Source organism: Thunnus maccoyii, chromosome 15, assembly GCF_910596095.1.
Source record: "Thunnus maccoyii chromosome 15, fThuMac1.1, whole genome shotgun sequence".
Lineage (NCBI taxonomy): Eukaryota > Metazoa > Chordata > Actinopteri > Scombriformes > Scombridae > Thunnus > Thunnus maccoyii.
In genome coordinates this window covers 5,020,976-5,038,197 of record NC_056547.1, presented here as the reverse complement: position 1 = coordinate 5,038,197, position 17,222 = coordinate 5,020,976, and the positions used below count along the sequence as shown (strand labels likewise).

General features: G+C 40.7%; 1 protein-coding gene across 2 annotated transcripts; it reads left to right on the top strand.

Moving 5' to 3' along the window:
- Nucleotides 1-508: 508 nt before the first annotated feature.
- On the top strand, nucleotides 509-16,692 carry LOC121913376 (voltage-dependent calcium channel gamma-4 subunit-like). Of its 2 annotated transcripts, none has more exons than XM_042436087.1 (5): nucleotides 509-539; nucleotides 5,688-5,915; nucleotides 12,629-12,712; nucleotides 15,266-15,406; nucleotides 15,848-16,692. In XM_042436087.1, exons 1-5 carry the CDS (start codon nucleotides 509-511, stop codon nucleotides 16,690-16,692), a joined length of 1,329 nt encoding a protein of 442 aa, XP_042292021.1. The 2 variants fall into 2 exon arrangements, with proteins under 2 accessions (XP_042292021.1, XP_042292020.1); XM_042436086.1 differs by having other exon boundaries at nucleotides 5,664-5,915.
- Nucleotides 16,693-17,222: the final 530 nt, after the last annotated feature.

Here is a 17,222-nt window from a genome sequence, read left to right as displayed (position 1 = left end):
CGTTCGTTAATCGAATCCATCCTTTCCCCCCCCCCTCCCACCCCCCCCACCTCTATCTCTTCTTCTCATCTCCTCTTCTCTCACTCTTTTCTTTCTCTCCCTCATCTTCTCCTTGTCCTTTGCTTCTCTCTCTCTCTCTCTTTCTGTCTTTCCTCTCACTCTCTCATTCTCTCATCTGCTTTTTACCCTCCCCACACCTCTTTTTCTTCCTTTTTTCTCAGTAGCTAAGATGACTGCCATGACAATTCAATGAGAGGAGAGGACGCCAAGTGAAGTATCCCCCCGCAGCACGCTGAACAGGAGAGAAGAAGTGCTCAAGGTAAAGAGAGGAGAAAGAAGAAGAAGAAGAAGAAGAAGAAGAAGAGAGGGAGAGGCAGAGGAGCGAGGGAAGGGGAAGGGGCGAGAAAGGGAAGGATAAACGGTGGATGGAGGCGGCTCGGACCGGGGCTACGGAGCGCTCTTCACCGACGAAGAAGAAGAAGAACAGCAGCAGCGGGGGGGAGAGGAGATGGAGGCGAAAGGCAGAAACATGCCCTCAGGTAACACACACACACACACACACACACACACACACACACACACACACACACACACAGAGAGAGATGCAGATGTGCATGTGTCTTACATACACAAGTAAATAAACAACAGGATGCACATCTGGATTTCTGTATGCATATGTGACACATACGTACATCCATGTACATTGACACTTAAGCATGCATAAACACTCAACCACATAGATATACAACACACAAACACATTCATGCAGGAAACCACCCATACACAACACAAACACACACACACACACATACACCAGAGTGCAGATGTGTACAGATGTCTACATTCAGAAGACAAGTGGCTTTGATTAATCTGCAGTGGCATTTGTGTAACCAAGCTAAATGTTTGTTCTTATTTAGATCAGACACAGCTAAAAGGAGCGCTGACATATAAGCAGTTGAGGATATTCAGGAAGCACGCTGAGAAAAAAAAAAGATTATCTGACTGTCACTTGAAACGTCATTGAGTTTTCTTTAAGTTGTCTTTAAATATACTGTGTGTTTTTTAAATGCTAAAGCAGCCTCGGTTGGTTGGATCTCGCTACTTCTTTGATAAGACTAGCCAATCAGGATCAAGTAAAGCTAAGAAATGTAGCATTGTGTCACCTCTTGTTGTCTACGCTGGATATGACTCAGTTGTGTTTTTAGTTGTCTGCATGTAATAGTAGAAATTGAATGAAGTCATCGCTGAGTTCTTCATATAGTGTCCATTTGTTTGACTACATGTAATGTATGCTTATAGTACTTTAAATATAGAACAAACATAAAGCTGACTTTTAATACACTGATCAGGCTTTCTAACCATTTTAAGATGTGTGTTTTATCCCGAGTGGAAATAATTCATCACATCTATGGCCATCTTCAAAACACAAAGCTTAATATACTTTCAGCAAATCAATGGTGAAGATAAAAGCTTGTACTTAACTTAAAAAAGCTAATAGCTAACTGTAAATTCTATGATTCATGAAGACAGATCCATCAGTACTGATTGTGAAGCTTTTGTTGTGTATTTAGAGGCTGTGTGTTTCTCCATCAGAAGATTTTTGTTGTTTGCTGCACAAACATGTCAGTGTGAACATGGAGGAAGACTGTTGATGCCATTTTGTTGATGTGCTGCTCACATGGCAGGTTTCCACTTAACTTCAATTTCATTTAACAGCCCAAAACAGGAAAATGTGACACATTTTCTTTTAATCACTCAAACAAATTCAAATCCCAAGACTGTCCTCTTGACTGAGAAGTCCCGATTGAACATTACATACAGTATGATGGCACTTTGCATACATACTGATGATTGTTTTGTGTTGTTAATCTAGAATAAACAGATATGGGTTCAGTGTTTTGTTCAGATTTCTTCAGCAGATTTCAGTGCTGTTGACTGCTCTGACATATCTACACTGCTTCCTATAATTACTCTTTTAAAATATAGATATGTACCTGTGATATCAGCTCCATTAACAGATACTTTTAAGATGTGATTATGGTTTCTGTAATTAAAATAAAGGAGGAATACATATTATGCAATTGAGGATTTCAGTTGAAATGGAAAATTTCCATCATGGTGACAAATTAATACTTTGCTACTAAGATTAAAACACAATTCAAAAATGCACTAAACAAAGTAAAAAATACTTCCTGATGTGCAACTTTTGACTGAATACGTATTTTATGATTTGCCGCGGTGTGTTTCTGCAGTCTTTGCGGGATTTTACCTTATGCATATTCCAGCAGGCAGGTCAGTTTCAGGGTCAGAGTACCAGTGCTCTCTGTTATTTTGGGATTTGCGTTGCCATGGGAACACGCCACAGGCCCATCAAATTAGACAAATAGTTTAAAAGCCCACAGTGGGATTGATATTCTCCGGGAGATCGATCGTTTGTATAAACCTCCCATTTGTAATCCTATGAAAAGAAATCTTAGTCGGGGGTTTTTTCACATCAGCACTCGGAGCGGTTAGACGACGGTTTTATTCAAATGGTTGGAAATCGTATTGAGGAACTAAATGGTTAAATGGGAACCTATGCAGATCCCACTCTCCCCTTCCACGCTCCCTGGATGTTTCATTTATGTTTCCTGAAGCACAACAGATGTGTTGTATCTCAGTTTTCCTCTTGTCGTCTTTCTTGCTGTTAACCTCTCGGTTCCCATTTACATCTCTTGTCCCCTCTATCCTTTCCTCTCCTCTCCATTCGTCTCTTCTCGTCTTATCATCCACTCTTCTTTTATCTCTTCTACCCTCCTGTTTTGATTAATGTCTACATAAACCTCTGTCCCTCTTTCTTGCTCCTCTGCGTTTGCCCTTTGGTGTCTTCTCCACTTGTGCTTTGCTGTTTTTTTTCCCCCCAGATATCCTTTATTGATCCAACTATCCAATCAATTTAAAAGATTTTGTCCTTTCCTTTACTTGTAAATTCTGTTCATATTAATGCCTCTCACTGTAAGTCTTTCTAGAAATCATAAAGGTGGTATCCTAATGCATATTTTGACACAAAGTTCAGCAGTTTAGCTCAAGTAAATTCACTGAAATATGAAATAATGCATTTTCAAAATGTATTTGACAGAAGAAAAGCAATCCTCCATTTTAAGTCCCCCAGCAGTCCATCTACCTCCCTCCACTATTCAGTTCTGTAACAATATTGGTTGTTTTTATATTTTTTGTTGATGCAACGGGGTTGGCATTTTGTTCTTCTGCTGGCTGCCAACATTTCCTACCGCTTGAGGCTGTGTACGTTGTTTTTTGATTAAAAAAACCCGCTGTAGTGTGGTCACCCAGAATGCAACGGAAAGACCCACGAGCAGCTCCCACCACTCACCTACAGTGGCCCGTGGGGGACAAATCTTCTATTAATGCATAAATATTTGACAGTTCAATGCATAAATTGCGAGCAGGGTGGAATACACGGTGGTTACATGTCTTTTTTTTTTAGCCTCCTCATTTTACATTTCATGGGTGCTCAACCTATCTATGGCATTTTTGAATGGAAATAAATGAATTAAACAAAAAAAATGTATTCAGTTTGACATTTACCTAAATATTGAAATGAATGGATGATTTGGTTGTGTTAGTAAACGTCTGAAAACCAAGCAGCAACTTGTAGGCTAACACAGTGACTCACCAGTAATGGACAGCATAGGATAACAGTAATCTTTGCTTGGCTTTACTGGCTTGTGACTGGAAGATAATTTATAAAATCCTTCAGACTGAGTGCAGAAAGTGAGTCTCTCTCCTCTGCCACCAAAGTGCCATTGAGAAAATAAGTTTACCTCTAAGTATGATACTGTGATTGCTTGTTATTGTTTAGGTATAAATATGTTAAACTCCTCATCTGTTTGCAGCCTTAACCTTTCAAACTTTCTTATCAGTCAAACCAGAACGCTCAAATCAGCACAACTTCCTTTTCCAATAGATGTCAGTATCAATCAAAAATAAAGGAATAATTCATCCAATTAGAATGAAGGTGTTCCTTATAACTTGAGCTCTTGCTTGATAATCATCCAATTCAGACTGCTCCTTAAATGTCAAATGTAATTTGCTGGATTGTTGTCTATACATTCATGGTTGCATTGCAAACAGGAACAGCGTGACTTTCAATGTTGCAGATTGCAGATGTAATATTTATGTAATATAATTTTATTCATCTTTAGGGTAATAAACAGGGCTCAGCTATATGGCTCACTGGCAACATTTTACTTTCTATTAACATCAGCCAAAGCATGATGAGAGGAGTAGTCTAAACCAGGGAATTGTGTACAAGGAGAAACGTTCTGGCAATAGTGACACGGGTGGGTAATAGTATTTACTATTAAACAGTATTTAAGGAATCATAGGTGAATGATGTTATCCTAGAGGGAACAACATGGGAGTGTGTTGCAGCCATCAGTGCTCATGGATAAATAACATCTAAATCTTCCAAAGAGATTAAACAGCAAGTGAAACTGTTCATAGCCACACAGCTGATGTTTAGATTTGTGATTGACTTCTTATGGTGACAATAAAGATAATGCTTTCACTATATCTTCTTCTTCTGTCGGCTGCTCCTGTTAGGGGTCACCACAGCAAATCATCCGTTTCCTTCTCTTCCTGTCCTCTGTATCTTCCTTTATCGTGCCAACCATCCCTCAACATATCCATAAACCTTCTCCTTGGCCTCCCTCTTTTCCTCTTGCCTGGCAGCTCCATCATCAGTATCTTTCTCCCAGTATAACCAGCATTTCTCCTCCACACATGTCTGAATCATCTCACTCTCACCTCTCTCATTTCTTTCCAAACCATTCAACCTGAGCTTTCCCTCTAATATACTCATTCCTAATCCTGTCCATCCTCGTCACTCCTAATGAAAATCTCACCTCCAGCTCCGCCTCCTGTCTTTTCATCAATGCCACCGCTTGCAAACCATACAACATAGCTGGTCTCACTACCCTCTTGTAAACCTTCCCTTTCACTCTTGCTGGTACCCTTCTGTCGCAAATCACTCCTGACACTCTTCCCCACATCTCTTCTTCTACACTCTTTGAATAGTTGACCCCAAGTATTTAAACTCATCCACCTTCAACACCTCTACTCTTTGCACCGTCTTCATTCCTCTGTCCTCCCTCCCATTCACATACATGTATTCCGTCTTGCTCCCACTGACTTTCATTCTCCTTCTCTCCAGTGCATACCTCCACCTCTCCAGACTCTCCTCAACCTACTCCCTACTCTCACTACAGATTACAATGTCATCATCTGCAAACATCATAGTCCAAGGAGACTCCAGTCTGATCTCGTCCGTCAACCTGTCCATCACTATTGCAAACAAGAAAGGGCTCAGAGCCGATCCTTGATGTAATCCCACCTCCACCTTGAACCCATCTGTCACTCCAACCGCACACCTCACCTCTATCACACTGACCCTCATACATATCCTGCACCACTCTTACCTACTTCTCTGCCACTCCCGACTTCCTCATACAATACAACACCTCCTCTCTCAGCATAACTTCAAGCTGTGGCTGATCTTTCATAATATCTACTAACCATAAAGTAAAAAACTTAAGTATTATCATGTGCATTGCATAGAGCTATCTACTGCAGGCAGATGATTTTGGTTTCTGTTCTCTTTTCAGATATTAGTTTCCTTCCCCGCCCAGCAATGGTGTGGTGTGAGCGTGGCATCCAGGTGCTGCTGACCACCATGGGGGCGTTCGCGGCTTTTGCCCTGATGACGGTGGCTATCGGTACGGATTACTGGCTGTACGCCCGGGCCTTCATCTGCAACAGCACGGCCAACTCGTCCCAGGAGGAGTCCAACAACAAGGACAAGAAAGACCCAGGGGCGCTCACCCACTCCGGCCTCTGGAGGATCTGCTGCCTGGAAGGTACAACTGGTTGTATGTGCGCAGGCATGTTTGTGCTTGTGTGTGTGTGTGTGTGTGTAGGGAAAACGTCTGGATGAGTTGGGGGTTGAATGTGTTTGTTTCTTCATATGATGGTCACTGGAGGGTCTTGTTGAGGTCAGTGTGCTCATCAGTGTAATCTGAACAGACTTAAATAGGTGTTCTCTTACTCACAAACACAAACACACACACACACACACACACACACACACACACACACACTACCAGTAAGATATAATGCCCCACTTTGGTTTGTTTGTGTGTTTTGTTGATCTGCTCTTAAACCTTTTGTACGCAATATGACGTCATTTATGAGAATGATACACTGAAATTCTTAAAGGGACCTGATATGCTTTTTATTATTTTACACTGTTATGATGTCAGATGTCTATGTTAAACATATCAAAGGTCCAAAACTTGAGGTGAACATATGTAAAAATGCTCCCCGTAAGTCAAGAGCTTGGGCTTCAACCTGCTCTGAATGCTTCGTTTGCAACGTTACCTCTATTTCCTCCTTGTGATGATGTCAGATTGTTCGTGCATGTCCACAAACAGCTTTCCATCCCATTGTGTTTGTTACTAAGGTTGTTCCACGGGTCAAGTGTGTTGTCCACTCGTATATTTCAGATTGGATTTTGGCTTGAACAGGAGTTAAAACGACCTGTTTCAGACAGAGGCTGAGCTGGTGGGCCAGTATAAGATAAATAAGGAGTTTTTAACTGTAAATCATGCAAAGATATTCCAGTAGAGCCCCAGAATAAAAAATATAGACCTGGAAATGTGTATGATACATCCCCTTTGAGATTCTTTCAGACAGCAAGCAGTTATGCTGCTGCTTCCACTGTTTTGACCTTATCCCTGGGGGTAGGCAACAATGAAAGCTGCAAGGAGAAGGCGGCTGTACATTCATGGCTACAGTATTTGGTTATTTTGACTGAATGATGGTTGAAAATTTGTCTTGTCATATGTCTGCAATTGTAGCTACCCATAATGCATTATTATAAAGTCATGTTATGCTGCAAACATGATAATGAGATGCTATAAAAGCAAAGCAACGCCCTCTGTTCACTTTTTGTTGCATTGTTGCGCATTTCAGATAATATTTCCAGATGTAGAGATCTGAACTTTGCCCAGTGTTGTACATGCTGTACTCATTTTCAATATCTAGCATATGTATTTAAATATACACACACACATACAGTATGCACACATACTATGCACTGAACATAAAGCTCATCATAATGCCCCAGAGCTTCGTTATAAGTGGTGACTCATTCAGTGACTGATTAAGTAGTTTTCCTGCGTTGCTGCAGCTGACAGACAGACAGGTTTAAAAGGACAGAACACACACATACATATATTAACACTCTGCAAGGTCTGCAGGCCAAAGCTGTTCATTATAAAGGTTCTTGTGTTTTAGATAAAGGTGTGACGTGTTGCATTTTAACATCAGTAAATTACCACACTAATTTCGAGGCATTACTATAATTATTATAAACAAGAAAACAACATCAAGAACTCAAACCTTTCTGCATTTTTCACTGTGTGCAATCAGATCTGAAATAACAAGAAATCTATTGGATTTGCAGCCTCAAAAGGTTAATCCTGAATCAATTTTTATGTTTCAAATGTTTTTATAAGCTGTTTCATCAGGAAAGGTCTTTTTTTTGTTTGATTGTAGTTTGTGTTGCCTCAGGCCAGTTGGTATTTCCAGTATTTTTTAAGTTGTTAGATAGATGGTTGGCCTTGTCATCCAGGTTTACTGTCTACTGACCCCATTTTTGTATTTCTATGCCTCCTTAATCCAGTTCCTCTTCCCATTAGATATGACAATATTGCCCTCTCCCAGTCAATGACCTGGCTGTCTCTCTTGAAAAGATCTGATACTGCTGACTCCAGGTTTTCTTAGCTGCTCTTCTTTGCATAGGTGTTTTCCTGTTTACCAAACGCTTGGCCTGTCTCTTCAATATTGCAAGAGAGACATGGGATCTGTCTTTTCCTCTTGATGTTAATTTCATCCATGGCATGCACAAATAGTTGTCTAGGTAAACAAATATTGTCTGTCAACAACAAATTGAAGTGTACAGAAACTGTTTCTGCTGTGATTTACAACACAAAACAGAAGCAGGCTGCTGTTCTTCCAGAGATAAAGCTTTCAGAGGGTCTAGTAATAGCAGATGGTTGAAAAGGTAACAAACCAAATCATATTTTTTTGCTTGTTGTTGCTCTTGTATTCAGTAAAGAAAAAAAGAAAGAAAAAACACCCAAAGCAATGCCATGCAGGGCACTGAGAAGTAGATGGAGCATTAAAGCAGACTCTTTCTATTAGGAAACACGACAGCATTGGTTGTTTGTTCAAACGTCTAAAACAATCTATGTTTACATTTACTCTTATAATGACTCTTGCCTCAGGAGCAAAGGTAGAAGTAGTACGATGTTGTTAGCACCTCAAAAACTCCTAGTCCTCCTGTTATCTTCAAATTAACATCTTTTGTCCTTGGGGTCAATTTGACCCCAACAATTTAAACCACCAGAAAGTGATTATGATTAAAATTGTTACCCAGGTTTATGTGTAAGGTACTTTTTCTTTGTTGACTACCTAAATAGCCCTTTAAATAAAACATAATACCCTCACCCCCATACAACCAGAATACCTATTATGCGACTATGGAAAAATATGCAAATCACCATAAAATCTCACTGATTGACCTTTTTGGTGTTTTAATGGTTTTATATAACTTCTAAGTACAGATTTTTGTTATTTATTACGTTTGTAAAGAAAACAATTTCTCTTATCAAGGATAGTAACATGTATTATGTTAAGGGTCAATTTGACCCCAAGAAAAACTAACACAATTTCAAAACAAACAGAAACGTCATCATCATCAGAACATCAGTAAGGAACACATAACAGTTCTTTATTGACAGAAAACACCTGTAAAAAGTAAATTTGAGCATTGTGTCAGGGATTGTTCTATGCTACTGTAAGTATGCAAATATGTATGTATGAGATAGAAATGCGTCGGCAGCTGTATGTGGCTGTGACCTTGTCTAGGTTATCAATCCCTCCCTTTGTCTCTTTGTAGTCCAAGACCATTTGTTGTTTTCTGTCTTCTGGTGCTCAGTGTTGTATAGATCTTGCTAATTCAGAAACACCAGGAGATTTGGATGTCTTGAAGCAAAAAGATTTATTGGCAACTTGATTGACCAAGGAGACATTGGGATATAGTCTTAAGTACACAGAGTGGACACCTAGGTGAATGCTACCTCAAAGTCTGAAGGAGAGCCCTGACAAACGCTTAGTTAAAACTTCTGATAAGGATTTGTTTACCAGTCAGCCTTGGCTCCAGACAAAACATAATTAAACCGTGCCATAAGATTGTTTACTTTATTAGTTCTCATGGCTAGGATAGGTCAGCTTGACCAGAAGGAGGACAGCTGTCTGCTCCTCTCTGCCTGCTTGGTTTAAGGAGTATTTATATATGATATATATGAACATCCCTTCACACTCAGGACTGTGCACGGTGCTCATCAGCAAGACATTTTTCCCTTTCTTGGGGCAAGAGGAGACGACAGTGGCTCTGTCAGTTAAGGCAAACATAGAAGATGTTACCTTCCTGCTCTTCTTCGCAAGAAGCTCAGAGGGACGCTCCAGCTTGTTTTTTCTCACTGTCCCCAACATGGTAACCTTCCTTTTCACCAGGTCCTCACCCAGAGCATATAATGTAAAAAACAAAAAGTATCACATGTAATGTTATGACCATTCAGTCCTTCAGCCATGTCTAGTACCACCCTCATGCCCTGATTTTTTTCAAGTGCTTCCCCAGGGGATTTACTAGTGTACACCTGCATATTCCAGGCATAACTGGACTGTCTATCACATGCTGACCATATTTTGATACCGTATTTGGCTGGTTTGCTGTATTGTCTGAAGCTACAAAAAGCAACCAGACATTCATTCACAGTCGCATGAAGGCCTGGATTGTAAAGAATGGGTAATCTCTGAACCCACTGTACCCATACATCCCATATTGCTGCGAGTTTGTCACATTTTTTATGGCCCTGTCTTGTTTCTCTGTCATCAAAGCGTATGACACAGGAGAAAACATGGAATTTCTTTAGAGAGGCTGAAAATATATTGCTCTTCCAGTTTCAGCATTCCGAAGGCTTGCCGTTGCCTTTTGACTCACATACTCCTGCCAAAACAAGCAACCCAGTGTAGGCTTGCAAGTGGGTCACATCCAAGTCTTTCCAACTGTCCCCATACCCACGCCTTCCCTCTAAGTTTGTCATTTAAGTATATCCTTTTCGATTGATGGTGTTATGAACAGCTCAAATGCAGATTTTATGTCTTGGACGTTGTTGACAGCATATCTGGTCGGGCCTGGAAACATTTTGATGACATTAGAAGCATGAAGTCTACCCTGTCGTTCAAGTGGGAAGAGGGACCATAATAACTTTTCATTTTTGTGAGATAACATGTCTGCTGGTGGTTGAGAGACAACAGGACACCATGGGTCTCATTCTCATCAGAGGAGGATGCCTCTTAATCAAGGTCCTCCTCAACATCATCCTCTGCCTCAGACACATTCTCATCTGTGCATTTTCACTATCAAAGGGCTGTGACAAAACCTCATGAGCAGAAAACCTTTGCTTGGAGGTCATTTTCAATTGAGAGCATAAAGAGAGAGCTCATAAAGCACTAAGAGAAATGGTTTGGAAGGCTGCTGTGCAAGCTTTTATATGTTTGGTCCTCCCCTATGTTGTGTGAACTATCAATTTCCCTGTCATATCAACTATCTATTTCCCCAACCCAACAGCGCAGAAAATATCAGAGTTCTCATGGGAATTATGTTTTCTACTCCCTGATGTCGTGTGAACTATCGGTGGTTCTCACACTTCTACAGATATGGTTATGTCAGGTTAGAGCCCTAAAGCAGAGGGAAGTTTTTCGAAGATTATAAAATTACATGTTAATAGTGACCTCTTTATCATACAAAACAACCAAAACAAATCTGTGTAAAATATTGATATTTCTTATATGTTTTAAACAGTTGAAACAGCCTGAAGTCAAATTGACCCCAAAGAACATCAATGCATCTAAAATGTGTTCAGGAGATTGAAAACATATCATTAATTTTATGTTTACCCAATTATCCCCATGAAATTAGGAAAAGTCATTAAATATTAGGGAAAAAAATGACCTCATTCATTTATTTAGAGAGGTTAAACATTGAATGGGGTCAAATTGACCCCAAAGATAATCGAAGGGCTAGAGAGGACGCCTGGATGGATGGTTGGGTCAACAAAATGTGAAGGCCGTACACATTCTGTTTCCCTCCCAACAGTGAATGACATTGATGACTGACTTCTTTGGTAGTTTTTTTATGAAACAACACCATGAATCCTGTCAGTCCACAGTTTGTTTGGCTGCACTGTAAACAGATTGAGTTTCTCTTCTTCTTCTGTTGCATTTCTGAGCTGCTCAAGGCATGTTTGCTGCATGCATGTGTTATGTCAAGCAGAACTCTCGGATCTGGATTATTGAAACACACCATGACTCTCTGCTTACTTATCATGTTACAGCAAAGAGTGTATCTTACAGGTCTGACCGTAGCGAACAAAATGCTTGTCATTCACTGGAAGAGCCTGCGTGTGTCATCTCATAGAAATTGATTACTTTCATTGTTGGATATCATTTAATCAGAACAAAGGGCAGCCAGAAAACATGGGAAGAAGGCAGAAAATAAGTTTTACTCTGTTGATCATATGCCTTGCCATATAGTATGTGTATATATATGCAGTATGTGCACATGTTATTTAATAACAATAATAATAATAATAATAATAATAAATATTAAAAATCAGCATTTACAAGGGGAAGGCATAAAATAAACAAAGAACAAAATAAAATACCAAATACACTTAACCTACAAATGTATGTGTATGTATATGTGCAGTATGTATATTTGTACTATATAAATACTTGTATGTGCATGTGGCTGTATGCATGTATGGTAGCAGTGTGGTGCAGCCTTAATCTTGTAACCTGGGGAGGAAAAATAGAGGAATATTGTGTTCTGCGTGTCTATGTGTTTATGTCTTGTGATGCTCATTAATGAAAAATAAAAATAAAAACACTTTGCGTTTCCACCGATAATCAGAGGTGTTGCTAAATCAACCAGGACTGAAATCTAAAGAATTATAACTAATTGGTTTATGAGAAATTTCTAATGTCTAACTGTATTAAATAATAGCCTGATTGTCTCATGATAACTATGTCAATAAGAATTCAATAATCACTGGTTTCATCTTGTTAGTTCCTGACAGAGACTTTTGTCTCTCCTCGCTTTTGTCCTCCTCTATTTGTATTCCATTGTTTGTCTCATCATCATCAATTCATCTGTCTTCTTTGTCCATCTGTTACCTTGTTTACGCCTCCTGTTCCTCTATCTCTTCATATTTCTCTTAATTAATTTCCTCCCAATCCTTCGTCGCATATTGTATACCTCCACCTCTGTCCATTTCTCTCCCTCACCTTGCTTCCTCATCAACAATGTTTTTCTTGTCTGTCCTTCCTTCTCATCTGTTCTCCATTTCTGCCATTTCTATTTTCCCTATCTTCCTCATTTCCTTGTGATCTCAACCAATCCTCTTCCTCACCCTCTCCTCCTCCTTCTCTCTGTCTTTCTCAGGTTTGAAGCGAGGTGTGTGTTCCCAGATCAATCATTTCCCAGACGACGCAGACTACGACCAAGATGCTGCAGAGTATCTGTTGCGTGAGTGACACACACACATACACATACACACACATTGATAAATGAAAAACAAATGCTCACAGACATGTAGAGAAACATTAAATAAGAGTACACTGGCACACACACACACAGATTTAGTATGCACTACACACATCTTAACAGGACACAACACACATACACACTCCGCAGTCTCCATCACACACGGATACAGAAAGGACAGAAGGGGATGGTGGGCGGACATCAATGCACGGATGTCAGATTCAAGCGAAGCATTCCTGGAGGTGTGTTTGTGTGTGTGTGTCTGTACTGTGTGTGTAAATGCCCAGGTGCATGGGGTTGGGAGTCTGGGGGTGTACAGAAAGCTTTTTTTTTCACAGATGGATTGAAAGAACAGCCTTCACTAATGGATTATTTTCAGCTCAGGATTCAGGTTTCACATCCTGCCTCCATTGTGAGAGCAGATTCTTTTCATACAGCCCTGAACCTTTTGGTTTTTACAAAGTATATGTTCCATCTACGTATATATATTATATAAAGATATCTATTTCTGTGAAGGAGGCAGTGATGCTATCTTGAATTTTCATGTCTGCTTTGCTGTTCAACATAAACTGAACAAGACATCTTATACTGCACCTCTCCAAAGGTTTCACAGTCTTCACAATTCATTTTTAAAATCGCTAATGCCAAATATTATAAGTAACAGACAATCTTAGGGTACATCTTCCAGGTTTTTAAAATTCAAGCAAATGCAGTTGTTGACAAGAAAATAGTGAACCAGCAAAAAAATGACAGAAATAATTAATCGATCATTAAATTAGCCGATAATCTCTTTATCACCTAATCATTTCAGCTCTGCTGCTAAGAAACAAGGCTTAAAATTCAACCTCCTGAGGAGATAATCATTATTTGACGTAAGAGGAGCACTCTCAAGGTTAGAAAATCACTACAAACTCAATACTTAAAGTTACTGTAGCTCAACATTCTTTCTTATCAGCTACTTATCGGATAATCAATAAATTGTGCTGAAGAGGCGAACACCACCTACGTAGGTTCCTTTTCCAGTTAAAAACAAATCCAGACAATCATTTGACATGTCTGACAGAAGCTTCTATGAATAAATGCTTATCACAGCATTATCTTTTTTTCTCTTCAGAGGCAAACAAACGCTAACACAGCTGGCAAGTCACCTTCAAAACTTGCTGAATAGCTTCCAGAGATGAAGCTTTTTTATAATTTTCTATGTCTCTGCTACTGTATAAGTTATATGCTGTTTTTAGGTTTGAGGTGTGCAGTGTTGGACAGTTAATTCACTGCCGTCCATTGGTTAACTCATTTGAGACATGTTATTTCTGAACTAATCATTTTGTTGCTGATATGTGAATGCTTCTTGTTTCCATAAAGTCTACTTGTAATATATGCTGCCATGCCTCTAACTGTTGTGAGTAGGATGGATTTTCCAGTTGCAATGTACAAGAGACCTCTAGTGTTTCCTTTCTGGAACCCAAAAGCTCAAGTTGATAATATGAAGCTCCATGCAGCATCATACAGATATGGGTGACAAACTAAAGGAAGAACCAACATAAATTGTCTTATTATTGAGATGTTCTTCCATTATAAGCTTCCAGAACAGCTTCAGCGCTCCATGTTATTGATTCTCCATGTCTCTACAGTCTAATGGATGGATGGACATAATTTTTCCAAAAGATATTCCTTCATTTGGTATTTTGATGATGGTGGTGGAGAGCGCTGCTTCACACGTCGCCCCAAAATCTCCTGCAGGTGTTCATCTGGGTTAAGATCTGGTGTCTGTGAAAGTCACATCATTTTCATCAAATCATTCATTGAGCCCTCGTTGACTTAGTTTTTTGCTTTAACCCTCCTGTTGTCCTTGGGTCAATTTTGACCCGAAAGGACAACAGGTGTCATTAGGTGTCATCAAGAAAATTGAAATACAGGTATACAGGTATACTTTGTTTTAAAACCATTAAAGTTTTTTTGATGACAGCACATAATGACACCTGTTGTCCTCCCGGGTCAAAATTGACCCGAGGACAACAGGAGGGTTAATCTGATTGGTAGTCGATTGGAATTGAACCAATAATCATTTTAAAGGAAATTGTTTGCCACTTGTTGAGCAGGGTAATGGTGATCCTGACTGTTATAGCTGTTTTGTAATGTGCTGTGACCTAAGGGTTATATGTGTAACTACATAGAAGCATTTTTTAAATCTTTTTTTTTCCTGCTATCAACAATTATATAACTTAAACATGATGGAGGAAACTGGTATTTATAGATAGACCACAGTGTCTGCTGTTCCAGTGCCAAGTTGTAGTGTCAGCTATAGCAAGTCTTTGTAACACTTCTTCTCCCAGGAGTCTCACGAGGCTGTTAACTTTGCACCATCAGATGGTGTCGCGCCTAAAAAAAAATCGTCACAATTTGTTCTACATCACAAAAGTACAGAATCTGGCCAATTTATCAGATGCAATTAGATCAACAAAAAGCTGAAAAGGCTGAGAAACTGACATTTCAGTCAGTAAGATGATGTATTTCTTTCGGTGTCGTCATCTGCAGGTGTGGTGCGAGCCTCCAGTATCTTCCCCATCCTCAGTGCAATACTGCTCCTGCTGGGTGGAGTGTGTGTTGCTTCCAGCAGCTTCTACAAGAGCAAAAGGAACATTATTCTTGGTGGAGGGATTCTGTTTGTGGCTGCAGGTAAGACTACAGCTTTGATATGGTTTCGGCATGGTTTAGAGAAAAGGTTCCTTGTGGGTGTGCTTGCTGTTACGACCAAATGTGGGTTAAAATTATATTAAATGTTATCAAAATGTGCTATAAGCTTTGTTATTTTAGCCTTGGCTGGAAATTGTGTCTGCTGGTGTCGTTACCTTTAATTCATGCCTTTGTCCTCCCAGTCTGTCTTATTCCACTCAAAACTGAAATTAAATTGTGCTATTTCACATTTAGATGTTTCGGATCTATTAGTCAAGCACATAACATGATATTTTTATGCATAATATACAAATCTTTTTTATCGTGCCTGCCTCCACTCTGTATAATTGAAGGGGAAATATTTCCACTATCCCTGCCTGCAAAATGAATCTGCTGGTTAATTTGTCTCAGAAGAGCACTTAGAAGTCTTGTATATTTCCTCAGGCCTTAGCAACATCATCGGAGTGATCGTGTACATCTCTGCAGCGCTGAGCGACATCTCCCCCAAGAAGGATGAGGATAAGAAGTGGCATTACTCTTACGGCTGGTCCTTCTACTTCGGTGGCCTGTCCTTCATCCTTGCTGAGATGGTAGGCGTCCTCGCTGTCAACATCTACATTGAGAAGAACAAGGAGCTGCGCTGCCGCTCACGCACCGACCTCTTCAAGAGCACCACACACGCCATGCTGCGGCTGCCCAGCTACCGCTTCAGACGGCGCTCTCGCTCCAGCTCACGCTCCACCGACCCGCCACGCTCACAGGAGACCTCGCCCATCGGCGCCTCCAAGACCTTCAGCCTGCCGCCGTCTGCCCCGCCCTTCTCTGTGGCCACTCTGCCCAACCCGCACCACACCAGCAGCGGTGGAAGCGGAGGAGGCGACATCTCCATGTACACCCTGACGAGAGACTCCAAGCTGGGCAGCCTGGGAGGCGGCGCCCCACCTCTCTACGGCACGGTGGACCGCGCCACGCTGTACCAGCTCCACAACTACTTCCCAAAAGATTCTGGCGGTAGTGGTGGAGGAGGAGGAGGAGGAGGAGCGGTGATAAGCAGCGGTACGCTCCCATCTCACTCCAAGTCCAACTTGGCGGCAGCGGCAGCTGTAGCCCAGAATTCGGCACCGCTGAATACCTCCACATCAGCCGCCACACCGGCCCAGCAGGCTCCAATATCTACAGCCACCATGGAGAGGGACAGGGGCAACGTGGGAACCCTGGACCGACTGACGGCTAAAAGGGACAGGGATAGCAACTCAGATACCCTTAACAGGAAAACTACGCCAGTTTAAAACTTAACCTCAGAGGGGAGGGAGAGAGGGCAGAGAAAGAGAGGGAGAGTGATGAAAGTTTTAAAATAGAGAGGTTGAGTTGAATTTAAATAGATGTGAGATATCTGAGTTGAAAGACAGGAAGATGAGGGCTGAAGATGTGTGGATGACACTTCAACGGTAACGTTACTGTCCTTAGGTCTGGGGTATCCAGCTGCCATAAATACTTACCAATATCATAACCAGTCATACAACACCTAACGTTATGTGCAAGTCCATGAAAACTGCCTTAAAAATGGTCATGATTTTTACTCTGAAACCTTGTTTGTAAGTTGGTTGTACAGCAGTGGTGCAATGGAGGTTTCAGCAGGAGGGGGTTTTGTTTTTTTTTAAACTTCTGATTTCAGCATCACTCTGCTTCACACTTATTGTTCACTGTTTCACAACTGGGAGCTGCCCAGTAAAACAAGTCTCCCAGTGCAGGAAGTGGGGGTTAAGTGCCTTGGCACTTTGGGAGATCATTATGGGGGTTTTCCATATACACACGTGAT

Coding starts and splice junctions, on each gene's coding strand:
- LOC121913376 (XM_042436086.1), top strand. CDS start 509: ATGGAGGCGAAAGGCAGAAACATGCCCTCAG. Junction 12,713..15,265: donor TGCTGCAGAGTATCTGTTGC/GTGAGTGACACA, acceptor CGTCATCTGCAG/GTGTGGTGCGAGCCTCCAGT. Junction 15,407..15,847: donor GATTCTGTTTGTGGCTGCAG/GTAAGACTACAG, acceptor ATATTTCCTCAG/GCCTTAGCAACATCATCGGA.